The following is a 27,833-nucleotide window of genomic DNA, read 5'->3' as shown; positions in this document are numbered from 1 at the left end:
GCAAAACATGATGTGCATCTTGCAAGACGTGCTTTTAATAGGGTTTAAAAGATAACTAAGAAAAGTAATACCAAGTCCATCCATATTACCAGGAATCTAAAATAGTTCTCGGAAAGATATTTTTTTTATACAATAAGCAAATACACATTATATAATTACATTTTAGTTATTTTAAATGCCGAACTAGTAAAGATCATGTTCAAAGCTAATAGTTTATATGTTTCCTACAATGATAAATATATTAAAACTTTAGATATAGAAATAATAATTATTTAATATCTTAATATAATATTAATTTTTTAATATCTAATTGCCTATGGATTGCTAAGAGATTAATTCTGACAACTTTAATAGCAATTTTATCAGCATTTAGATTATTTTGAAAACAGACATTCCTGATTTTCAAATAGTTGTATCTTATAATACAACTATAACAATCCATAGTACAACCATGATACAATCCAAAAATTATCATATGTCAACAGAAACTTATTTATTCAGATGTAGGCTATAAATCTTAATAAAAAAAGACAGTTTTTTATCCCAGGGTTACATATAGCTCATGAAATATTCTTTAAAAACTAACCTTAATACAACTAACAGTGACCTCGACTTTAAGAAAATTGTTGGTTGATCTCTAATTGTAGAAACATTTAAAGCTTGATGTCGCTTTAATCAGACCTACACTGCCATCTACTGTTAAATAGCAGAACTAACAGAATCTTGACTGTCAACATTATGACAGCAGGAAATTTCCGAGATAAATATCTCTACACCTGTTACACCAGGCAACAATAATCTGTTAAGCTCCTATATGCCCGTGCAAAATACTCACATATCTTGATGTGGCCTTTGTCCTAAGGACTTGATAATTTGCCTAAGCAGTGTGTCATATCTGAATAAATATGCACATTGTGCTCATAGTAAAAGTAGCGGCGCCTCTTATTTTATTATGGGACTCAGAGAGTAACGTAAACATGCTGTCTTGTTCCCTCTGGGTAGCAGATGAGCGGTGAGGCTGTTGCTATAGAAACGCAGGCAGTACAGGTTGTCGTCGGCGGAAAGGTGTAGAAGGTTCACTCGTACTGTATGTCAGAAAAGTGGGAAGACGGATTTGAGGACAGGCGTTTTAAAATAGGGAGAAATAATAAAGGATTTGCTCAGAAGAAGGACATGTCGGAGCGAGTAGCCTCATGTGGGAACCTGTACGACACGAACACCCTTCTGCTTCGGTACTGCAACGGTAAGTTAGACAGCACATTTATATTGAATGCCGCGACATGGTTTGTTTTCGTCACGTATTACAAACGTGTACGCTATTTTTGTCTTTCATATCAGTTTTCCAGAAATTCCCTAACGTTATTTTGACGTGTCAGTGTGCGTCACTGCCTGCCAGGGCACAATAACAAAAGAAACTACTGTCTGTTGTGTTTTCTGTGAGGAAGATATTTAAATTACTCATCAGTTTTATATAGCCTGCATGCAAATTTAATTCGTCCCTGAAACATTTTCTTATCGCTAATTATATGCTGTGCGTCTGCGATCTCTGTGTTGGTGTGAGAACATACAGTAGTCTCTGGAAAGGTGTTAAAGACAATTATGTTGTTACATTTCTATTCATTTTCTTATTCATCTGTTAATATGAGCCTCTCATAAAACTGATTCAGTTTGCTTCATTGGGCCTTTGTTGTTTGATTTTCAGCCGTGCAGGTTTTAAATGGAAATAATGCACTGAGTTACTTATTTATTGTGACCTAGTAATCCAATGTATAACATTACCAAGCTATTTAGATGGGTTTATCTGGCCAACAGTGTCTCCCTAAAGTAAAAACACAACAAAAAAAACATAATATTGTCAGCAGCATTATGACAAATATTACACATCTGTATTCAAAAATGTATATATTAAATAAAAATTAAAATCTAATCAACAGAACTTAGGCAAAAAGGTAAAAAGATGTCAAAAATGTCTGCATTAAAGTTGGGGATTTTTATATATTCTACCGTGTGTCATATATATATATATATATATATGACACACGGTAGAAAATATAAAAATCCCCAACTTTAATGCAGACATTTTTGACATCTTTTTACCTTTTTGCCTAAGTTCTGTTGATTAGATCTGAAGTGAAGTTTGGAGGCAGCTGGCCTTCAGAAATTAGCATTAACCTTAATTAAACACACCTGATCAATCTAACCAAACCCTTCAGGCTTGTTTGAAATCAACAGGTAAGTGTTTGGGAGCAGGGTTGGAAGTAAACTCTGCTGGTCTTTCACCCTCCAGCAACTAAATTTTACACCCTTTTTAAAGTGTAAACAACAGCAGAAATTTAATTTAGCAGTAATAATTAGTTGGTTTGTCAAAAGACTAATGTGCATCAAATATCATTACGTGTGTTTGTTTAAACACACAGCCTTTGACCTCAACAACATTTATAAGATAAGACTCTCCCTGCTAGACATGATAAGCCTATTGATTTTGCTTTTTCTAGCTGCATGATTATATGCTTGATTGTATTTTATTATTTCTATTTATCATTTTGTTATTTTCATGGCTAGTTAAATTAATTTTATTTATTTTCACTAGTATTGCAGAACCGAATTTGTGTCAGAACCAGTGTGGTATATGTATTCAGCTCTTCCGGTGAACTGTCTTTTCATTATAAAATTGCCACGTTTAAGGTCTAATTTCTTTAAAAAACAGCTATCTTCACTGCCTGTTAGATATACAATATAAGGTGGGTCTCAGACCAAACAAGAAGCACTGCATTAAATAATATTCTTATTTAAGCACTGCATTAAATAAGAAGCACTGCATTAAAATATGTCTTTAAAATATGATAGTTTTTTTTATCTTGCGTTGTCAAAGAAGTTTCTCTGTTAACCTGCTGATCCTGATGATGCTTGTGGTTACATGATCTATCATCTTGTTTTATGGTTGAACAACTAAATGAATGCTTAAGTTTATTTAACTGAGTGTATTGTAATTACATTACAACATTGATGCTGTAAAAGGAACCTTATGAAATTGAAAATAGTCACATTAAGCTTTCACAAGAAATTTATCATTGGCTGAAAAACACTAGCTGTGCATAAAGCCTGTTGAGGCGATCATTATGAAGTATAATTTTTTTTAAAGAACAGAAAGCGCCTGCAAATGTTTAATAGAAATTTATAAATAAATGATTCTAATATACTTAATATTATTAAAATGTTCTATATTATTATACAGTATTTTTATTGCAATAAAATCAAATGTATTGATATATGATTTAATAAAATGAATGAATGAATGAATAAAATAAAATAAAACAAAACAAGCACAATTAAAATGCCTCATTAACATTATACTATTATAATGATGTGTATAACTATTATACACAATATTTCATATTATTTATTTATACTTTAGTGTAATAACAGAAATTTACATGCAGATAGAATAGCAAAGTACTTTATAGCATATATTTTAAAGTATAAGAAATGTATTATATTTAAAATCATTAAATACATATTTATTTTTTATACCATATTTATTTATAAATATTAAATATGAATTTATTTTATTATACCACATTTAATTATATTTTATTTTATATGAATGAAGAAAGAGAGAAAGAAAGAAAGAAAGAAAAAGAGAAAGCACAATAAAAAAAATTATTCAAAAACATCTACCATGTTATATCATTTATTTTCTTAAATCACTGAAAGTGTTTTGTTAGGTTACTTGATATTATAATTATATGCCATCTTCCTACAAGCAACGTCTTGTTGCTGTTGTCATTTAGAAGCAATTGTTTGACCAGTTCCTGTAAATAACAGGTTCTCTCAGTGACAGGTATCGGTGTACATCGTGACCATTGTTTGGGTTTTCCAGCAGGTCAGTTTCTGCGACAGATGGTTTGGCTGAACGACAGATGGATGGGTAGACAGTATAGGATGAGACCGGGTCAGACAGGGTGTCTTTCCACATTACAGTAACATTGAGCTGCTTTAAATACTCAATGTAAATATCTGAGGTCAAAGCACTTCAAAACCCCCCAAAGTGCCATTTATTGATAATAAAATGAGTATGCATCCTAGAGGTATAAAACAACAAGTCGTAAAAATGTCAAATGCACATACACACTTCAGTGTCCCATTGGTCAGTGCACTTCCTGGTAGTGCCTGGCCGATGCGTCTGACAGGTCTGGAATCAAGCCAAAGCTCTCTTTACAACAGCAGCACCACCAGCAGTTTTCTACCGCATAGAAACGGAGAACAGCGTCCTGTTACAAACATCACCCTTCTCCTCTTTAGCACTGAGGGTGGGGGAGGGGGAGGAAGAACGTCCAGACACGGGATCATCCGTCCAGCAAAGCCAAGAGGAAAAATCTTTGGCCAGGGAGGCGTTTGGCACCTTTAGGGAAGCCCTTAGAGACCTGTAAAGGATCAGGCTGTTCGGGCGGCTGACTGACAGGCGGACATACACAGTAGTTCTGACTGGAATGGCAGGTAGGAGGAGAATGCAAGCAGAACGGGATGATGAATATTTCAGCATGTTAGGTTAACTGCTAGCATCCGGTTTCCTCCACACTGCTTTTGTCTTCCAGCATCACTAGTAGCTTCATCCGGCGTTCTTCTCACCTTGCAAATTTTTTTTTTCACTTTTATTGTTTGATGCTTGCCACCTGCTGATGCTGCTTTTATCTGCTTGTGTATTAAATGAGGGTTTATTGAATATGCACATTTACTGATGCATTGCCCTTGAGACTGAGATAAAGTCAAGGAGCAATGTGTTTTAATGTGCAGTGTGATTTAATTGTACTTTTTTTTTTTGACCAGCTATAGTTGGAACAATGTAAATTTGTTTGAGATTTTCAATGTGGTTTTGTTTGCCGGATATATTTATAGGACGTAAATTTGAATGAAGTCATCTGATGGCCGCCACAGTGAATCAGCATTGTTAGCTTCTGAATACTGCTCATTTATTCAGTCCGGCTTTCCAATTAGTTTTGTTTTTAAGTGGTTTGAAGTTTTGTGTCAGTATATTGTTGTTGTCGTTGTTTTTGTTGTTGTTGTTTTTTTTAATGCCTTTGTAATCTCTCGATTTAATCACAGATTTTTCCACATGTTGATTCTAAGATATCCAAAATAGAAAAAAAAAGCATGAGAAGAGTTGTGGTCATCTTTCTGAATTTTATTTTTAATTGTTGGATCCAGTGCTATTTTAGTCGATGGATAAAGGGGATTATTGAGTCTGACAGAATTTTTTAAAATGTAATTGAAAACGTTTTTTGCCAAATAAATATTTTAGATTTTCTTGAATAGATACATACTGTAAATAAAATACCAAAAAAAGAGAAGATTTTATTCATAACAAAAAGTGTTCTAAAAGTGTAACCCCAGATTATCTTCATTTAGAATGATATTTCCATTGTTTCCTAATTATTTATGCTCTAATTCATCCACTGGTTTTGATATTTTATTAGGAAAAGAAATTTTAAAATGTGACTTAAGTTTTCAAATGTAAATAAAAAAAAAGAAAAAAATTAAATGTATTTTCAATTTTACGATAACAGGAGTTACTTTTTTTGTATTAATTCCTTTCCACTGTAAGCTATTATTTACAAATATTGTATCATATCTCTGAGGACCAAACCAGTGAGCAGTAAAAGGGATACAAAAAGAATGAATATTAAAATAATTATTTTTAATAAAGTCAAAAATTTTACACAAAAATCAACAAGTAATTAAATTAACCCAATTGAAAGATCAATAAAATAAAAATAAATAAATAAATAAAAAAAGTTCAACTGTGTGCAAACAAAATTCCGAATTACTGTATACTGTATGTTTATGTATCAGTCTATTAATAAAAAGTTGCATTGTCGTTACAGCTGGATTACTGATTTACTGTAGCTGTTAATGTGTGTTGTTGATCAATTTTAGATGATAACGTATCAGCCGGCAGTGGGATGGAGATGGACGACCGTCTCTCTCACCTGGAGCAGAGGGTGCAGCTGCAGGAGGATGAGATTCAGCTGCTAAAGGCGGCGCTGGCCGATGCTTTGAGACGACTGGGCTGCTGTGAGGAGATCACACAAGCCAGCAACAAGAAAAGTGGACCTACTAAAGGTCAGAGCTTCATCATGACATTATGTTGCTTTCATTACATCATTAGAGCTTATAAAAATAGTAACTGCCACTGGAATATGTTTCTATCAATAAATACTTGAACTCTAATAAAAAAAAAGAGAGTAAATATTCTTCAAGATTTCTTTGCTGAGGGTGTTATGTTGGCACAGTGGGTAGCATGATCGCCTCACAGCAAAAAGGTCTCTGGTTCGAGCCTCGACTGGGTCAGTTGTCATTTCTGTGTAATAAGTTGGCGGTTCATTCCGCTGTGGCAACCGCAGATTAAGTTTGATTTAGATTGAAATTATTTCTTTACTGATTGAAAATTGTAAATTACAGTATGTTAGCAGAGGGGTTTTCTTTTTCGTGTGAGCTAGATAAACTGATATGTCAACCAACAATGTATTTTAATACACATGTAGGGGTTGTATAAAAATTTCCATGTGGGAGGTAAAAAAACATTTGCATGTTACAGTATCTCACTGTTTTTTCCTTCCTGATTTAGTTCGGCAGATACTGCAAGCTCTGCCATCCAAGCCTCTGACAAATGGCTATGTGCAAACAAAACGCTTGAGCGGCTTTCCTTCCTCTCCCTCATCTCCAAAAAAGGAAGTGCTGATGTCTATCAAGAGGTGAGAGCTATTAACAAGATATATAATTTTTATAGGCAAAAAGTGATTATATGAAAAGAAAATTTCCAAGCCTTCTTGAAACAGATTTCACACATGTTGAAGTGCAAGGGTATTTCTTTACCTCAAGATGGCAGCATTGAGTAATAAACTATTATATGAGATATAAAGGATCTGCATAATCAAGGAGCTGTAGACATTTATGCCTGTAATGACTCACATGACCTGTACGTTCTTGTACATTGTAATAATAATCATAATATTTGATAATTAATATTAACAGCCTGTTGTTTTTTCATACTTCCAGAGTGACATAATCTGAGATAGTCTATAAAATGTGAAAATATGTCAATTCACCCAATATTTGATGTTCATGCTGTTCTTTTTGTTTGTTAGAAAGTTAAAAGTGATCTAGCAGCACTTATCAGTCTCAAAATGACTGGCCAATCTGAACTGAAAATGCAAAACAGTGTAATAAGTTCAATAATTATTATTTGATAAACATGTTTCAAATAGAAATATAATACAAGTGACAGTAATATCCTGTAATGCTAACTACTTTGCTAAAGATTAAAGGTGATTAATATAATTCTTAAACATGATAAAACTAGGCATATTGTTCTGCTTGCAATTCCAAAATATTAGTATTACAATATCAGTATACACAGTACTGCATAGTATTTGCACACCACTATATAATAGTGTAAAACAGTACTCAGTATTCAGATAAGCATACCATTAGTATGATAATCTTTTCAATAATGTAAACTACTGTTTAAATGTTTTTTTCAGCAATATTTGTTTGTTTTTGAAATGCGTTTCTCTTTTTCAGTTCTCTTAATCAGTTTATTGATATACATCATTTTACCAATAATCTAGTTAAAACCGTAAAAACTACAACTAAAATTGAATTTTTGTTATTATTAAAGGAATATTTCCCCCCCAAAAATTAAATTGCCTCATAATATACTCACCCTGAAGTCGTCCATGGTGTATAAGATGACTTTGTTCTGTCAGATGAACACAATCAGGGTAGTTTTAAATGTTATCCCGGCACTTCCACACTGTATGGTGGTTTTGGATAGTGTAAATTTGTCATAAAACTAACCCAAATGTCTCGAGGGGGTAATGTAATTTTTACTTATGTAATTCTTAAATTATGAACCCCAATCCCTAACTTCTGGTGGTGGGTGATTGCACATAATACGCGACTGATGTATGACTCATGAACATGGAAAGACACATTATGTGAGTAAACTACTGTATAACATTATACAATAACACCAAGCTAAATAGTTTTCTTGTGTGATGTTGTCTTTTGTGGTAAATATACAGTGTGATAAGTGGTTCCAGTGAGATGCATTTGTTCCCAGAGCTTCTGCAATGAGTCATGCGTCATACTGTACGTCATATTGATCAGTCACGCATAACATGAATTGCTTCTTTTATTTCATCCGAAGTCAGTTTTAAAATGTGAAATATTTTTGTTACAAAAACACATCAGTCAAATCCACTTCATAAGACATACGTTAACCCTCTGCATATGGGTTAGTTTGAAAAGCCACTATCCTTCAACATTATACATAGAGCCAGGATAAAATTTAAAACTACTCCAACTGTGTGACAGAAAAAAGTCATGGCTTATCATCATGAGTATGAGTAAATTATGGGACAATTTCTATTTTAGGGTGAACTATTGCTTTAATGTTGAAATCCGCTTGTTAGATTTTTTGTAGAGACTGTGCTACATTTCTTTTAGAATTATTTGATGAATAGAAAGTATAAAAGAACGGTATTTATTCATTTATTAAAGATGCTGTATGTAAGTTTTTGACTCTACTAAAGCATAAATTACCACAATATGTCTGCAAATATTTAAGTAACATGCTAAGTGAACAAACTTGTTTATCTGAAAAACAGTGTTGAAGTCAGATATTCTGCTTTGAAAATGCGTTTTCCGTCTTTGTTTTGGTCTGCCCAGTCCCAGTTTAGCCAATTATATTTCGGCACTCCAGGCTGCCTTGGTGGAAAACCTTGTGTTTAATTCATTCATCCATTCATTCATTCATTCACAAAGGCTCTGAAAGCATGCATCCGTGACCGAAATGTGACCTCTGGTGGACAGTAGCAGACTCCGAAATGTCAATAATATAAATTATTGACATTGATATCAATAATCTCAATAATAAGACAATAATATCCAGCTGCAGACCCGCAGATTCAGTTCCACATGAGGTTATTAATTAGCAAATTATATTAATATTACAAATGTAAACATTTGGTGAGCAGGTTACATTGTAACCGTGTGTCCGAACAACACGTTTTGTGATGAGTTACGCAACAATTTGGCTGTTTGCATCAGACGAAACATGACCAAAATTTAAATACAACCATTCAGAAGCACAGAATATGCACTCACTCACAAAATGGTAAGGTTTATAAACTAAATAATACTTATTAACCCTCTTTAACATTATTAAATATACATGTTGAATCACTCACTCTTTAGTTATTAAGTTCAGTTTCAAACGGTTTATTTTATCTTCAAGATCTGAGGTGTCAAAATTTCATACTGCACCTTTATTTTCCTTCAGCTTAGTTTCTGATTTATCTGGGGTCGCCACAGTGGAATGAACTGTGAACTACTCTGGCATATATTTTACGCAGTGGACAACCCAGTACTGGGGGAAAACAGTATTTATTTAGAATAGAAATCTTATCAATTGATCAATGTATGGATTCTTGGAAAAAACATTCATTAAAAATTAATAAAAAAAAACACATGTATGAAGTTCATAAGTTAATTGAGATTAAACATGCATTTTAAGGTGGTGTGATGTCATATTTTCTGCCTAGCCCAAGACCTGTTTTGTCCTCCTGTTTCTTTGATGTCTTTCTCACCTGCCCTCTGCATTGTGCCTCAGTCATTGTCTTCCTCAAGCTTTGGTTTCTGTGTGTCAGGAAGAGCATGTCCACTGAACGCCTGTCCACAGTGAAGAAGGAGATGGCCGATTCCCGCAGCAGAACCACCTCATCCAGCAGTTCAACATGCGGAAAGAGAGACAGGTACCTTTTTTATGAATAAAGTGCAGTTAGATTTTTCTTGTACTCTACATAGAATTGAAGTTCAGTCATTTTCCTTCGCTCTAAACCGTTAGGCTAGTACAAGACGTCAACACAGCTAAAAATAGATGCTACCTCAGTGTCTAATTAGATAACAAGTCCAGACCTTTGGTTAGCAAGCACCAGAAACAGTATAATGGGAATGAGGTGGAGTATCCATAAAACATTTTCTTCTATAATTTAAGCAAAATCAAAATGAAAGGCTGACATTTTTATTCTCATGGTATTGATATTTTAAAATATGCTATTAAGTGTACAGTTTTGACTGTTTAGTTCTAACTTACAAATAGAATGATGTTATACTTGCATGCTGATTCTGTGCAGAATGCCTGTTTTCTAGATATAAAAATACACGACTACAGAAATAGTTAAAAAGCTTTCTTAAACACATCAACATGACCAAAAGGGAGTTTTATGTTACAAACAAACTATTTTAAGTAATTGTTATTGATGTTTTCGTATATTTTTTAAGTTTAAAAAAGCACAACAACATTTTTGAAATTAGGGCTGAACAATATATCATTTGAGCATCAATATCACAATAGTTACATCGCAGGGTTAGATTATTTATTAAAGATTAAAAGATTTAAATATATTTATTTTTAGATTATTTATACAATGACCATGTTATTTTATGTTTGATTGATATGTTAGACTTTCCAGAAAACCAGAAAACACTTTTTATTTAACTTTTTGCTCATTGTATTTATATATGCTAGTAATTTATTTGAATTGATGTATATGCAATGCATAGAAAAAGACTGATCAACATCAACAAGCAAGTGTTAGTGTTATATCTGAAGGACCGTGTGGTATTCAAGATGAAATAATGATACTAAAAATTACTCTTTGCCATCACAGGAATAAATTACCCTAAATAAATTAAATTAAAACTTGAAAGAAAAGTACATTTTATTTCAAATAAAATTGAACAATGTTTATGCTTTACAACTTTAAATCAACTAAATGTAGCATTGATAAATGTTGTGATAAAATCTTATCAACTCCAACTATTTGAATGTTATTGTACTCTTTTTCATAGTAAGAAAGGTATTTCACTAGTAAATGTGTTTGTGCTCACACCAAGAAGGCTTGTGAACAATGGGATCAGATAATCAATCATTTATGATGTGCATGCATGCAGTTCCAGGAAGGGATGTAAACACTGATGCTCATGCTGGACATCTGTCAATAGAAGTATTAGTGCTATCAGTCAGAAGTGTGCTGCTATCAGATCTGTATAACAAACATTGGGAAACTCTCATTAAACTTTCATGAACAGAAATCCATTAAGCACTTTATCACTTAATGTAGTGTTCAATTAAAACTATTTTTTTATTTTCACTGAGGAAATGAGGATAACAAGTACATTCGAGAGGAAATTAGACATTAAAGAAGATTTTCTTTTCCGCTGAAACTGTGGTTCTTAGTGATTCATCAATAGCAAGTCAATGGATATTAGTTTTTTTTTTATTTTTTTTTTGCTACATTAGACATTAATTATTTTGTTGTGTATGTTTTGGTGTATGTTGTGTAGTGCCAGTAGCAATTGACTTGCATTTTATAAATCACCAAGGGTCAGAGTTTCAGCTAAAAATCCTTTTTAATGCTCTACTGAAGAAAAACAACAAAAATAAATATGGTGATGGCCTGAGGGGGACAGTCACAAACTACTACACAATGAAAACTTCATTCAGCTAAAAGATTAATGAACTGTTCTAAGAAGTTCCCCACCAAGTTCCCTCAGGATGTTTCTACATCAGATAATCCTCCACCTTATAGGATTATATTTATGGCGTTATGATTGTTTAAGACTTGACTTTGTGAGGCGCATGGCAACTCCACACAGTCACTTAGTTCACCACTGAAACAGCCTGCTGACCACACAGACTGTTTCATATTACTGCAATGAAGCACCAGGAGGTGTGGTCACCCAAAAGGGGCTGTCATGCACGTTGAGGAAGTGTCCTGCCATTGGTTAGCGAGGTCCATGTTCCTGCAGAGCTGAAGTTTACTCAAACAAGGAACTCAGTCTTCTGCTTGACGCCTCTGCAAATTCCAGCTAGTAGTTAAAGGAAATAACAGGAAAAGCAACATGAAGAAGTCAACCAGGTAACGTTCACGCTCTTGTTAGGCTCTTCAAATCACAAACTGTGGGTTGGGTGAGGCTGAGAATGGAACTAGTTTCAACTTCCAATAACAAAGCAAACATAGGTAGACAAGCAGCATCATGGCTTCTATAGATAAGCAAAGCGAACACACCTGGGTTGAGTTAGTGATGTAATTTTACAAATGGGAATAAAAGAAAAAGAAGCAAACTTTACAAGTAGAGATGAATCAGATGACTGTTTAAGGATGATTTTTAATTTGAGGTGAAAGCCTTTGGTTTTGTTTGTTTGTTTGTAGGGGCAGTTTATGCAACGTCATTTAGCAAAAATGTGCATGTTTCCAACTGCCTTGGAGCCGTTATTTCTTTTAAACTCATTAGCATGACAGATGATTATCTTTTCAACTTCCATTCAAGTTGAAGGCATGCTGTATATAATGCATGTTTTACTAATTGCTTTAGTGCATTACTAAATGCTTATCTAGCAATCTGAGTCAGATATTGATTTTTGTTGCTTTTCAGCTGTATGTATTAAACATGGAACACACACACATACGCACAAACAATGCAGTCAAATTAGAGTAATTTCTACAATAGGAAATAAAATGCTATGAAGGACATCACATACGACTTTAACGGTAGCTTTTAGAGATTCAGTTTATTTTGTATTGAATTGCATGTATTTATGGCATCTTTTTATGAATCCATGAATTGTCAAATTGTAGCTTGTCAACTGTACCAAGTGTTCTAAGGATGGGTGTGTACTGTACATAGTCGGTGCATTAGTATAGAGCTTCTTTTAGGTCAAGCACATTAGTGCTTCATACTCACAGCAGTATATTGAGTTTGGATGCTACACAGCCTAAAGTCTTAAGCTTGTTAAATGGATTTTTCCAGGATGTGCTTATGAAAAAATGTTTGCATGGACAGCTGCCATATTGTGTGCCATTAGATAAAACTAATTATTGTAAATGAAAGATGTTGTCTTGGTTTACATTTAACAGTATGCCTGTGTATAGAAATCCATGTAAATATCACACTACAAGTTATAAAACAAATACCAAAATATAATTTGTGGTGTACACTGTATACATAAAGAACATATATATTTTATATATACTGCCTTTATAATACATTGCATGCTTTTGATCACTCTGTAAAACGGTTATTAGATGTGATGCTTGTTTTGGTGTGGCCCACTTTCAAGCTTTAATGACTGTGTGTACAGTACGCAAACAGAAAAGTGTAGATCGTTTCTGTTCAGTATCACCCAATTTTTTCCCCTTTACACATCAACTGTTTATTATGCCCTCTAACTACTGTACAGAAATGTCCAGTTTTCCAGCCAGAAACAGTGTGCCGTCCATCCTGATTCCCATGTGGATAACTGGAGTGACACAAACCTATTCCAGCAAATACTGCTGGATTGATGGGTCTAATTTACCACGTTTAGCTTGTCTGAGACAGCCTGTCAGCCATGACAGTCATGCATCAGCATATGGGAAGTGGGAAACTGTGTGGTTTGGTAAAGCAATTGCTTAAACGCGCGCACAAACAGACATTATTTTCAATGCCTGCATGTTTAAAGCTATTTTGTGGAAATGTTTTCAAAGCAAAATCCACGCCAATTCTGGCTCCCCACCAAATGTTTGCTCATGTAAACAGACTCTGTAACTAAAGTTGAAAGCAGTTTTGGCCTCCTGTCGCTTTAGCTCAGTGTTCTCTTCATTGCACACAGTGCTATCAAAGGCCACATGAAAGCTGGGTCAGAATCAATGGATGAGCTCAATGAATTAGTCATCCTCTCACAAAAACACTAGTCCAAGACGGCAAACAAACTTTTTACAAATGTTTTCTAAAAATTTTTGTTTACTATTGGTGCGGTTTCTGACTGTTTTTTTTTTTTTTTTTTTTTTGTGATGATAAAAATAAATGATGTGTTTCTCTCTCTTTTGTTTTGTTTTTCAGCAAAACCAAAGAGTGCTCCTTCAATGCTGGTAAGTTTAAATTTTTTGATTGATTAGTTTATTCTTAAAACAAAAAGACATAGTAGGGCTCTGTGGGTGATTTTTAAAATTTTATTTTATTTTTTGCATGTTTTTTATCTAAATGCATGTGATATTTGACTACAGCAGAAGCTGGTTTTATGGTAAGAAACTGAGCCGTGTGTTATGGGAAATTACTGTTATATATGAGCCTTTACCGATCCCATTATCTTCTGCATTAAACATAGAAACCATTATGGATTGGCGTAATGCCTCCATTCAGTCTCATTCTGTAATGGGCAAGACAGTTGGTTTCTAGGCTCTGTCAGTAGGGTCAGGATAATTTGACAAATCATCCTTAACAAAGCATGTTTTTCTGTGGCCGCTCATGTTTGTCTTGAACAGATGAGGGTTACGTTCGGATGTTTTTACGTGGACGTCCGATCACCATGCATATTCCAGACCAGCTGAGGTACAGCTACAGTCTTGAAAGCAAGGTGGCGCTGCCGGAGCGCAAGCTGAAACTTCAATGGGTGTATCCTTGCCATTTACATAGCAATATTTATAAAAATAAATGTGTATATATTAAAAAAAATATATATATATATATATATATATATATATATATATATATATATATATATATATATATATATATATATATATATATATATATATATATATATATTTTTTTTTTTTTTTTTTTTTTTAATTAAATAAGTCAAATAAGTCAAAAAGAAAAAGGAGATTATTTGCCTACCTTATTGGCAGATGATTTTGCTTGTTTTAAGTAAAAACTCACTTAATATTGGCATACTATTTCTTAAAACAAGATACTTTTTTTTTTTGCTTGTTTAGACAATGCTTCTTGATTTTAAAAGTTTTTAAATATTTGAACTATAAATAAGACAAAAAAATACATGTAAGAAAAGCATTTTTTACAGTGTTTGGTCTGCAGTTCAACCTTTTTGTTTCTTAACACACTCCATTAGTTATGGCTATAGGGGAAGAGACTGTCGCTCTAACCTCTACCTGCTGCCGACTGGAGAGATTGTGTACTTTAATGCTTCCGTAGTGGTGCTTTACAACGTTGAAGAGCAGCAACAAAGGCACTATCTGGGCCACAACGATGATGTCAAGTGGTAAATATATTGTTTTCATTAAGTTCATGCAATACTCATTTAAGAGAGCCCTTTGTGTTTTTGACCAAATAGTTAAACAACAGCAGAAGAGAAATCAATCCAATGTTGAAGCACAAAAAAACACTTCCGATTTCATATGCAGATTATTCTCAAACTAGGTCATTGTTCAGGAGATGTTATCAATGTGATCATCTACATGAACAAATATATTGTGCCAGTCTTTAAGCAAAAAGAGGCATTGTATTGGGGAAGTGTTGCTGGTTTCTGAGCAAATTTGCATTGTTAGGGACAGCTCTAACCCCCCTTAACAGGCTCTTATCTGCAAGATAAGCGAATCCTGCAGTTTATTCAAATAAACATGCAATCAAACTAGATCTCGTCTGCCTTGTTTTTTCTTTGCTTTATAGCCTGATATCAAATGCTTGTACTATTAACAGTTGCTAGGTTATTTGTTGTAGTTCTCTGAGAGGTGAGTGGGCTTGACAAAACACCTGTAGGGTACTTGTAAGATCTAATTCGTACAATTTAGTCAATTTGCTCATCACCCACTGACAGTTGTGGTTAGGGATGGGGTTGGGTGCCACGCCTCCTCGTACATTTTTGTGCGACTGAACTCGTACGAATTCTTACGCATTAGCCACTAATCTGACAAAACGTAAAATAGTTATGTTTCCTCGTGAGATCAGGCTAGACCCACTGGCTAGCCAGATACCAGGTTTTATCTTCTTTCCCCTTCTTCAAGGCCCACTTCGTCACAGTTGACAATCAGTTCTCTTTAGAGCATTAGATTTTAGAGCCAGGATTTACACTTTTTGAATGCATAAACATAAGCAGATGACCACCTTCTGATTGACCCTTCTAGTAATATATATATTTTTTATATATAATCTTTAGGAAGGCATATGTTTCTTAATAAATGAGAAGCTATTCTTTATGTTTTTTAGTAAGAAAGAGAAGTTTTATAGAAATCAAAGTCTTCGTATTAATTAAATGAATTTGTCCACCACATTATCTAAAGTATATAGTTTAAATGTTATATTTGTTTTTATTTTTTATTGCTATAACTATCTATTTCTATATCTAAAATTGTCTGTTTTTAAACTACTTATTAAAGTCCAGAATTTAGATTTTTTATTGCTATTATGTTCGTTGGCGATGTGGTGGCGCAGTAGGTAGTGCTGTCGCCTCACAGCAAGTTAGTCGCTGGTTTGAGCCTCGGCTGGGTCAGTTGGCGTTTCTATGTGTAGTTTGCATGTTCTCCCTGTGATCGTGTGGGTTTCCCCCACGATCCAAAGACGTGCGTTAAAGGTGAATTGTGTAGGCTAAATTGTCCCTGTATGAGTGTGTATGGATGTTTCCCAGAGATGGGTTGCGGCTGGAAGGTAAGGCCGCTGCGTAAAACCATTTGCTGAATAAGTTGGTGGATCATTTCGTTGTGGCAACCCCAGAATAATAAAAGGACTAAGCCGAAAAGTGAATGAATGAATGAATGAATTATATTCTTTTTATAAGGTCACAGGCAGTTGTACAGTATAAGCATTTCATTGCACATTTTACAGTGTATGGCTGTGTATTTGAGAAATAAATTTTTATTTTAAATAAAATTCTGCTGCAACAGAATGTGAACATGGTATTTGTATATATAAAATATTAGCTAATTATCATTTGTTGCTAATTAAAATAACACTGGAATGCTCTTTCTCCCTTTGACTGTAAGAGTCCGTGCTGGTTTGCAAAACTGTCTGTTTACTGCTTTTTTTGGGGGACTGAACTGCATTCATTTGCTGTTCCCTGAGAGCGAGAGAGTGGAATGGGAAATCTTTTCTGACAAGCTCTGATCCTGTCAATGTTCTCTTTGCAGTTTGGCCATCCATCCAGACATGGTCACTATAGCAACAGGACAAGTTGCCGGAACATCCAAAGATGGCAAAGTTTGTTCACATTTGCATTCTGTGGCATGTGTGCTGAATTTTTTATTTTTTTGGATGCATTGAATTGATCAAAAGTGACAGAAATATGATGATAATGTTATTAAACACTAAATTTTATTATTTGGGCTTTCTGTTTTTCATCAAAGGCTCTTAAACTGATAATAATACAGGAATATTAAATTTCATTAAACAATTATGCTTTTAATTTATTAAACATTCAATAAATAAAATATTTGTTAAAATGTTTATAAAATAATTATTAATAAATATAATATAATTTCTTAAATCTTTATATATATAAGTATATTAATCATATTTAGTTTTATTAAATTAATTAAATTTATTTTTTTCAATTAATAAAATGAAATGTGCACAAAACAAAGTATATTAGAATGATTTTTGAAGGATAAGGTGACAATGAAATATTGGCTGTTAATAATTCTGCTTTACCACATAAGTAAAGTACATATTACAATACATTTAATTATATAAAACATCAACATTTTACATGGTAAATTAATATTACTTTCATAATATTACTAATCATTTGGTTTAATAAGATATAGTAAATAACTCAAATAAAAAAACTTCTAGCTATTAATAAAATCCAAAATTCCATCCCAGATATAAAACAATATTTGTACACATACACACACATACAGTTGAAGTCAGAATTATTAGCCATCCTTTAATAATTTTGACCCTAAAATGGCTGTTAGATGAAATAAAACAAATAAGACTTTCTCTAGAAGAAAAAATATTTTCATGACATAAAAAAACGTGAAAATTTTCTTGCTCTGTTAAACATTATTTGAGAAATAGTTTAAAAAGAAATTGGGATGGGGGGTAGGGGTCTTCAATTCTGTCTTCAATTGTATATACATATATATTTTTAAACATTTACAAAATCATTAGTCGCATAAACATTAGTCTATTCTGGCAAAAAAATGCAAGACTATAACCATTCACACATGGTGTAAATATGAATTTACTACTTTCTTTTGTGGAATTACATAAATGATTCATTCAGTGTTTCAATTCCATTTTAAAAATACATAAATCCTTAACAGTACACACAACTCAATCGTTGTTTTCCCATCAGGCTCTGCCACCTCATGTCCGTGTCTGGGACTCTGTCAGTCTGAACACTCTTCATGTGATTGGAGCAGGTGTGTTCGACCGAGCTGTCACCTGTGTTGCCTTCTCAAAGTCGGTAAGCTAACTTTTATATAGTGGTTTTTTAATAAATCATCCGTGTGGTTTGCTGCCATGCTGCATATGGGGAATAGTGCACAATGGGTATAACATAATGAACATGTGATGAATGGCTGAATTAACAATGGTGTTTTACATGGAAATAATACCACTCCTCTTCACAGAATGGTGGAGCTCATTTGTGTGCGGTTGACGATGCAAATGATCACATTTTGTCAGTTTGGGACTGGCAGAAAGAAAAGCAGCTTGCCGAGGTTAAGGTGAGGTGACATATAGTTGAAGAACAAATTATTAGCCTTCCTTTAAAATTGATTCTTTTTCAAATATTTACAAAGTGATGTTTAACAGGCCCAGGAAGGAAATCTATATTTTTTCCACAGTATTTAGTTTCTTTTAATTTGGTGTGTGTGTGTGTGTGTGTGTGTGTGTGTGTGTGTGTGTGTGTGTGTGTGTGTGTGTGTGTGTGTGTGTGTGCGTGTGTGCGTGTGTGCGTGTGTGCGTGTGTGCGTGTGTGTGTGTGTAATATAATTTATTATTTTATTAGATTTAAAAAATATATTATTAGCTTAAATACTGTCACTTAAATTACTGTAGTTTTGCTGAAATAAAAACAATTATTAAAAATTGTTTTAAATAATGTTAAGGTTAATTTGACAACACTACCATAATATACAGTACACTTCTAAAAAAATTAAGGGTACACTTTATTATTTTGTTACAACAAAACAATGTAATTTTAAGTGTTCCCTTTATATTTTTTAACAGTATATATATTATTTGTTTGGCTACAGATCAAACCACTGTCTAATTTACCTATCTTGCCTAGTTAATCTAATTGGCCTAATTAAGCCTTTAAATTGCACTTGAAGCTGAAAACTAGTATTTTGTAAAATAACTCGTACAATATTATGCACCGTCATCATGGCAAAACAACAGAAATTGATTATTAGAAATAAGTTATGCAAACTATTACATTTAAAATGTGTTGGGGAAAAATCTCTTCTAAACATTACTTGGGAAATATTAAAATAAAACAAAGTAAATTTCACAGGACTAATAATTCTATCTTTAACAGTAATAGTTTGAAAGCAGTTAACACAAAACATTAGGCTTACTTTGCAATTTTGCAATATGTTTTGCAATTTCTTTGCACAGTGTGGTTATGGCTTTATATGTAGTCAGTCTAGGGCCATATACAGTATACTTGCAAAATAAAAGTTTTGCAAATATAAAATAAAGTATTGAGCAAAAATAAATAAATAAATAAATAAATGCAAATCTCCAAAAATATATTTGAGAAAAATATATTTTCCTAAAAAAAAAAAAAAAAAAAGAACTGCAAAAGGAAAATTAAGTTAAAAAATAAAAAATGATATTTACAAACAAAAGCAGTGCCAAAAAAAACTAAAATATTTGCAATAACAAAACTATATAAATTTGCAAAACATTTTTATAGCATTGCCTTTACAAAACCTCTCCAGTCGATTTCAATGCTCATTTTAATTGGCTTTTTAGTCAACTGTGTGTGTGTGTGTGTGTGTGTGTGTGTGTGTGTGTGTGTGTGTGTGTGTGTGTGTGTGTGTGTGTGTGTGTGTGTGTGTGTGTGTGTGTGTGTGTGTGTGTGTGTGTGTGTGTGTGTGTGTGTATATACATACATGCATACATACACACACACATACATACATACATATATTATTTTATTTTATTTTTTGTGCACTGCTTGATTTTTATTTGCAGTTCTTTTTTTTTTCTTTTTTTTTTTTTTTGCTAATTTCACTTTCATTACTTAAAACTTAATTCTTCCTTTGCAGTTTTGTTTTTGTTAGCAAAATTTTATTTTTATTCCTCAAAAAATAGTTTTTGCTTTTGCATTTTTGGAGATTTGCATTTTATTTATCTTTACTCAGTACTTTATTTTTTGTTTGCAAAACTTTTTTTTTATTTTGCAAGTATATACCTGTATGGTCCTAGATTGACTCCATACTTTAATAACAGAGACCTGTACAGTATGTAAAACCCTGGCCACTAGTGTACACCACCATGATGCTTTTTGGTCATTTTCATTGGGAAGATGCCGTGTTTGTCTACTTAATCTTGAAATGACTTGTTATTGAGATTATGAAATTACATTCCTAATGTCACTAATAGCCATGGGAAGATAACCGGTTTCAAGATTTACTGTGGTTTGTAAAAGTCAAGGATTAAGAACTGCTAAAATGTTCTTTTATCCCATTACTAAAGTTTTTTATTATTTAAAATTTTTTTTTTTTTTTTTTTTTTTTTTTTAAGGTAAACAGTATCTCCAGCAGAAAGGGACATCAAAAGTTACTGGTCAGCTCTTGATTCAGCAAACATCTTAAAAACAAATCGCTTCTAATATAACATCCAAGCATGCTATAGAGCTGCTTTGTATCCATAGAAAAGAAAGATCTCAAAGATTCCTTATCAAGTTGTAAAGAAGTGTGTTTTTGAAACTAATGAAGACAGCAGAAGTCAATGATTTATTTTTATATTTTACCCTGACATGTTTACTGCTTTAAAATATTATAAATGTTTCTTAAACTAAAACATATTATGTTCAATGTGGGGGAAAAGTTGTTGTTATTCACCCTGAGATTAAAAAATAACTTATTTTAGAGCAGAAATTTGTCAGAATCTTACAGTATTTCAACCAATGCCTCGTCACCAATCTGTCTTCTTTTTAAAATCCATTTCTTTTTTACGACCAAGCTTAATTTTATTATTTAACAAACCCTTTTTTTAGGTTTACAATCGAATACATTTCTAAAATCTAAACATGTGTATGACCATTGTAATAATGTGCTATGGTAATAATGGGACATAGTAAGAAATTTGCAACTATTCATGACAAAGTAAGAATGCCTCTTATTTAGTGTCTTTTGTGTTATTTTGCAGTGCTCTAATGACTCTGTTTTGGGTGCTGTCTTCCACCCTATGGAGGCAAATCTTATTGTCACCTGCGGGAAGTCTCACATCAACTTTTGGACAGTGGAAGGAAGTACTCTCACTAAACGCCAAGGACTGTTTGAGGTTTGCGAGATTTACTTTTTCATTTTTCCAACTGAAATACAAAGTCAGCATAGTGATAGCATCGAGTTTATTGCCTGTGGATAAAGTGTTGTATAGTATTAGTGTTATATTTTATCATTTGTTTAGAGCTGGATTGTACATTTCTAATTATTTCAATACAAAGACAGCATAGGATGATATATTTGAGTTTATTACCTTACCGTGACTTAATTTGGTTTTATTGATTTGTGGTTATGTTTGTGCTGCTTTCAGAAACATGAAAAACCCAAGTATGTACTCTGCATTGCTTTTGCTGAGAATGGAGATGCAATTACAGGAGATTCAAGCGGGAACATCTACATCTGGGCTAAAGGTCAGGAAATAATTATGCTATTATATATTTATATTTAAATTTAATATATTTTTTTATGAATGCGTTTCCAAATGCTATATTTTAGCTCTAAATAGTTTAATCAGTTTAGTTAAAGGAAAAAAAACATGCACATTCATCAGTTTGACTGCTGTTGGTGAATATTTTCCGTTATAGTGTGCCAGTGTTTTGATAGTAAACTCTTATTAAAAGGTGGAAACCGGATCAGCAAGGTGGTTTCAGGAGCTCATGAGGGTGGCATCTTCTCTCTATGTGTGCTGAAGGATGGGACACTAGTTTCTGGAGGAGGGAAAGACCGCAAGGTTCTGCTGTGGGACCATGATTACCGCAAGAAGAGCGAGATGGAGGTAAGGCTGATTTTTGTTTCTTTACCTTAGTAAAAATTTATAACTTTTCTAATAAAATTCAGTAAAAATTAAATAGATTTAGATTTTATTTTTATTTTTTTGCAGATTGCCATATACACTAAAATACAGCTTTTATTGTTTTGATTTTATGAAATGTAATCCAGGCGTTGTGTTTGTCATATTTATTAGATCCTACTACATCAGCACTCACTTCATTAAATTGAAAACGATTTATACAAATCATGTTTTAGCTCAGATGTACAGATTACATGTTCTTCAGCATATTTTCTCTATAATCAGGTTCCTGAGGCGTTTGGCCCTGTCCGCACTCTTGCTGAAGGAAAACAGGATGAATTGTTTGTAGGAACAACTAAAAATGCTGTTCTACGGGGATCTTTCTCTGGTTCTCTCACCCCTATTGTTCAGGTACAGGTTGTCAATTGATAGTATTTTGTGTTTAGGTATCCTGTTTTTAGATGACTATACTGCCAAAAAACACAGATTCAAACAGTAGGGGATCATGCTTAAACAAGGCTACTAGCTGTTATGCGAGTTATTAGTTATTAGGGTTAACCCTAACATGTCTAAAATAGATTATACATCAATACTGCGTGACAGAATTATTCATGTGCAACCTGACATTAAGTATTTCAATCATTTTGCAAAAAATACAAACAAAAATAATACAGTACATCTCAAGTCCAAAGGTGTTTACTGCATAGAGCCTTATATAATGCAGCAATAATAACCTATCATCATCATCACCATTATAAAAGCAAAAATATCCATTTATGTAATTTTCTTTTTGTATATTTTTAACACAATATAGTTAAGTAATATCGCACATGCAAGAGTACACATTTTTGGTCCACATTTTTGGCAAAAGTACAAATTTAATATTTCGTTTTGTCTTTTTTTCTGTTTTTGACAATTAAATTAATTCCAAGTAAACCTGGAGAAGAACATTTGTGCATCTCAAAGCAGCATCCTATATTGTTCCTGAATAAATCTACTTTTGAACAAATCAAGGGGTCAAAATCATCTGGGATTCAATGGTCCATTCAAAAAGACAGCCACACATTTTCTGAAAGAATCATTTATTATCGGTTCAGACAGGGACTTGTGCCACCTGCTGGCTGGTTTGGTCAAGTTGCCAACACAAAAACACACTTAGCAAAATATTAATGTTTTTATTTGTTTATTTAAAAAAAGACATCAAGACATTTTTACAGTATTGTACTATTCTAAAAAAACTACTGTATTTATTTAGAATTAAAGTGATTCTTACTCTGCTTTCTCTGTAAAGGGTCACACTGATGAGCTGTGGGGTTTAGATGTTCATCCCAGCACTGAGCAGTTTGTGACATGTGGTCAAGACAAGCAGGTCTGTCTGTGGGACACCTGCTCCCATCTGCCTCTGTGGACCAAGGCCATTGAGGTCTGTCTGAACTGTCTGTTCACATTTTCATTACAGTAATGAGTAAACATAATCAATGATCCCATTGTTAAGTTTGTACTTTTAAGGGCAAATAATAGCTTTAAAAATTTTTGCAATGTTTTTTGTGCATATTTGTTACAAATTATAATATTTTAAAATTAATTAAGTAAAGTTATTTTTACAGCTTAAAAATATATATTTGTTGATTCATATTTATTAAAATATATAGCATATGTTTAAAACGTTTAGTTATATTTATTTTAAAAATGTAATAATTGTTTTAAAAATGTGCTTATTGATTGATTTATTTTTAAAAATATGTTTACAATTATTTTAGGACCCTGCACGTTCTGTTGGATTTCATCCCAGTGGCACAGTGGTTGCTGTGGGAACCATGACAGCAAAGTATGTTTGACATAAAAATTTCATCATGCATTCATGCTTTATATCTCATTTCAAGTATTTATCACCTCTAAACCATAGACCACGCATTAGATATGTTCAAGTAAAAGCTATTTTTTTAATCAAACTTGTCTATTTTGCCATCTTGCAGGTGGTTGGTGCTGGACACTGACACACGTGATCTCGTCTCTATGCATACAGATGGCAATGAAATCATCTCTGTTGTCAAATATTCTCCAGGTGTGTCATTTTCTCATTTTTAGTTGATCTTTTTCTTGTCATAAAAGTCTCAGAAAGATGGATCTCTGGTGTGCTTTGATTGAAAAATGAACATCACAAACCAAATACATCTTAATTAACCCACAACAGCATGTTACAAAATCTGACCATAATTTATTTGTGATTTAAACATCAACCGTTTTTCTTCTCTTAGCTGCAGTTTTGCACATTACAGTTCAATACATGCCAACCTGATTTAACCATGGAGGACATGTTCCTGGTTTAACATTTATGTTGATCCTGGAACAACATTCCTATCAGCCGATCAGAATTAAAAGATACGTTTACCTTTTTCTGTATGTTAAGTTTAGGCTTACGGTTAGGTTTATGCATTTCTTCATGAGTGTTTTTTAACTATTCCCCTTTGATTTTGGGAAGATTTTACAGTTGTGCTTGGGTTTAGGGGTGGACTACATTTTTAGGATTTACATGTTCCAGAATCAACATAGATGTTAATCCAGGATTGTATCGTACTTCACAAAATCATAACGTGTGTTCTGTACAAGTGTCAGAAACATGTCTCCTTCCAGCAGATCTTTGTTACCCCAGTGTTTAATGTAATTAAATATGTCCATAATCCTCACTCACATCCTATCTGTCCACAGATGGGGCGTACCTGGCTGTAGGATCCCACGATAACTTTGTTTACATCTACTCTGTTACTGAAAATGGCAAGAAATACAGCCGTGTTGGCAAATGCACTGTGAGTTCTGTTCATTTATCAACCCTTCATAAATCTGTTTTTTAAACTGTAAATAGTTAGCCATCAAAAAGTTGTTTAATACCATGACCTGTATCTGCAGGGACACTCCAGCTTTGTCACTCATCTCGACTGGTCCACCGACAGCCAGTTTATTGTAACCAACTCAGGCGACTATGAGATCTTATACTGTGAGTAGTTTTGTCAGCTCTGCAATGCTGTTAGTGAATGGAGCTCCGATGTCATTGTTTTGCTCATCCCATTTTTCCTGTTCAAAAGGGGAGGCATCCAGTGGGAAGCATATTACTAATAATGATATAGTACGTAATCTGGAGTGGGCCACCTCAACCTGTGTGCTGGGTTTCAGTGTGTTTGGTAAGTCATATTGAATGTGTATTGTATACATACTGTAGGTATCACTTTATTGATAGTACACTTTAAATTGTATAACTGCAGGTTAACTGTGTACATTTTTGTTCACTGTACTGCCCACCATATACTGTACTCAACAACTTGACTCCTGGTTTGGATTGTAATAAAATAATGTTAACATTTTGTAAAGCTGCTTTTAAATAATTATTGTAAAAAGGTTTATACAAATGAACTTGAATAGCCTTTGTGCACATCAAGTTTTTTTCAGCCACTGATAAACATCCGGTGAAGGTGAATGTGACTATTTTCAATTTCATAAGGTTCCTTTTACAGCAGCGGTGTTCAAACTCGGTCCTGGAGGGCCGGTATCCTGCTGAGTTTAGCTCCAACTTGCTTCGACACACCTGCCAGGAAGTTTTTAGTATATCTAGTAGGAGCTTGATTAGCTGGTTCAGACGTGATTGATTGGGGTTGGAGCTAAACTCTCCAGGACACCGCCCCTCCAGGACCGAGTTTGGACACACCTGTTTTACAGCAGCGATAATGTCATTTAATTAAAATATAATCAGTTTAATAGACTTCAGCATTCATTTAGTTGTTAAAGCGTAAAACAAGATCAAAAGACCATTTAAACACAAGCGTCATCAGGAAAAGCAGGCGAGCTGTGATTCTCTAAAAATACTGTGAATAAAATTAAAATAAAAAATGGCCCATTAAATTGAACTGAATATTATTTAAAATTAAAATGATTATTTTTTGCTTATTTCAGTGAAAATGACTATGAAATGCTGAATTAATGTTTTCAAAATGTTATTAAATTATTGGTTTGTTTGTACTAGTCTTTGTTGTTGTTTGATTTCTATTGTTATATATGTAAAAATAAATATTTAATTCAATTAATAACTTTGATGTTTGTTTTATTTTGTTTGAAGGAATCTGGCCAGACGGTGCTGATGGAACAGATATTAATGCTGTATGCAGGTCACATGACAAAAACCTCCTTGCCTCCGCTGATGATTTTGGCAAAGTGCACTTGTTTTCTAACCCCTGTTCTCAACCAAGGGTAAGTTGTTTTGCTTTAGTATCATAACTATTGTACTTTAAATATTGTTGTGGTATAAATAATACTTTTTTATGTAGATTTTCAGATTTCTTTTGGGTTTTAGTTAAAGATTTCTAGTTCAACTAAAATAAGTTCCATTTATTTGTTTTACTAAAACAATTAGTCAGAAAATCCTTACAACACCTGACCCTGACCCCAACAGCCTTGCAACCAACCAGAATAATGGTAACTGCATAGTAACACTTTCAAGCAACAGCTCAGAGACCACTAGTAACCAACTAGAATCTGTCCTTCCATAGTGGTTGCTGCTATATCAGATATAGTTGCGGCAGGAAGTTATCAAAAATGATTTGTATTATTTAGTAAATGTCCCATTAATTGTATTATTTAACGTCTAACCCCATTTCAACTCTAAACCCAACTGTCACAGTAGTGTAAAAACAGTAGTTGTACCGAGTATTATTTATGTTATCTATTAAATTACCCAATAAAATGTATTTTTTAACGTCTCCCCCCTTTCCAACCATCACAGTACTGTAAAAATATGAATTATTTTTATACAGTGTCATAAAAATGCTTCTATATTGATGTGCATATCACACTTCCGACCAGCCATGCATCCTATCTAGATTTTAACCAAGCGATTAAAACTTCAGGCTTTTAGACCTACTTGAAACTTTTAGACTAGGCTTTAGCAACAAACCTTTTTTTATCTATATTTGTAAAAATAGCTAATGTTTATTTCATTTGAAGTAACACACTTTAGTCTCATGCTTTTGGTTTTATTGACCTGTATTGACCATTGTTATATTTGCCATTTAAATTAAAAATTAATAATTCTATATATTTTTATCTGCAGGCTCCCAGCCACATCTATGGTGGGCACAGCAGCCATGTGACCAATGTTGCCTTTCTGCATGACGACAGTCATCTTATTTCTACCGGTGGGAAGGACACCAGCATTCTTCAATGGGTGCTGGCTTAGTCTGATCTGAGCCCTCACTGTAAACTCCTGCCCACTAGAGGGCAGCACTGCTGTGCCTAATTCTCTGCTGTCTGTTTGCCTGTATTGTGTACTGTATCATTAGGTTTTCCATTACGTGCTGGTCCAGAGTCAGTTTTGCCTCTTGCCCGGGTGTAATTATGGGGATTGTCTGAGGGTTAGAGGCTGAGCTTGCAATCAGAGTTGAATGACCACTAGAAGGAGCTCTGGTGCAGGAGAAGAAGCATGTTGTCTACTGTTGACTATTTATGCCTATTTAAAGAGTTTTAGCTGCTATTTGTGTTGCCGAAGCCTATAGAAATACATAATGCTGTCACTTAGTGGAGGCTGTATTTTAATATTAAAAGTACATGATAATGTTGTGGCACTTAGCTTTTGATGCATATCTAGGGGTGAACTTAAGCTGTGCTTTGCCTTTTATTTGTTAATAAAGTTTCTCATAATGAATTTACTCCAATAACATCTGTTGTATATTGATCATTTTAGATGGGAGTAAGTCAAACATGTACGAGGCGAGTCTCAAGTCATAACTCAAGTCAATTTTTGTTGCACTCAA

At 33.4% G+C, this 27,833-nt stretch overlaps 1 protein-coding gene across 3 annotated transcripts; it reads left to right on the top strand.

The window, feature by feature from the left end:
* The first annotated feature begins 1,096 nt into the window (after positions 1 to 1,096).
* On the top strand, positions 1,097 to 27,734 carry eml2 (EMAP like 2). Of its 3 annotated transcripts, none has more exon segments than NM_001030235.1 (22): positions 1,097 to 1,243; positions 5,935 to 6,120; positions 6,626 to 6,752; positions 9,711 to 9,815; positions 13,948 to 13,976; positions 14,370 to 14,499; positions 14,957 to 15,106; positions 16,968 to 17,037; positions 18,140 to 18,250; positions 18,417 to 18,512; positions 21,169 to 21,303; positions 21,556 to 21,655; positions 21,866 to 22,020; positions 22,321 to 22,446; positions 23,327 to 23,458; positions 23,796 to 23,863; positions 24,012 to 24,100; positions 24,745 to 24,842; positions 24,943 to 25,030; positions 25,119 to 25,214; positions 26,144 to 26,274; positions 27,134 to 27,724. In NM_001030235.1, coding segments are annotated over 22 exon segments (2,418 nt in total). In that variant the 5' UTR covers positions 1,097 to 1,173; the 3' UTR covers positions 27,260 to 27,724.
* The last annotated feature ends 99 nt before the right edge of the window (positions 27,735 to 27,833 follow it).

The sequence above is a fragment of the Danio rerio genome, chromosome 15 (genome assembly GCF_049306965.1).
Source record: "Danio rerio strain Tuebingen ecotype United States chromosome 15, GRCz12tu, whole genome shotgun sequence".
In the NCBI taxonomy this organism is placed as follows: Eukaryota; Metazoa; Chordata; class Actinopteri; order Cypriniformes; family Danionidae; genus Danio; species Danio rerio.
This window is presented reverse-complemented; position numbering and strand designations above follow the sequence as displayed.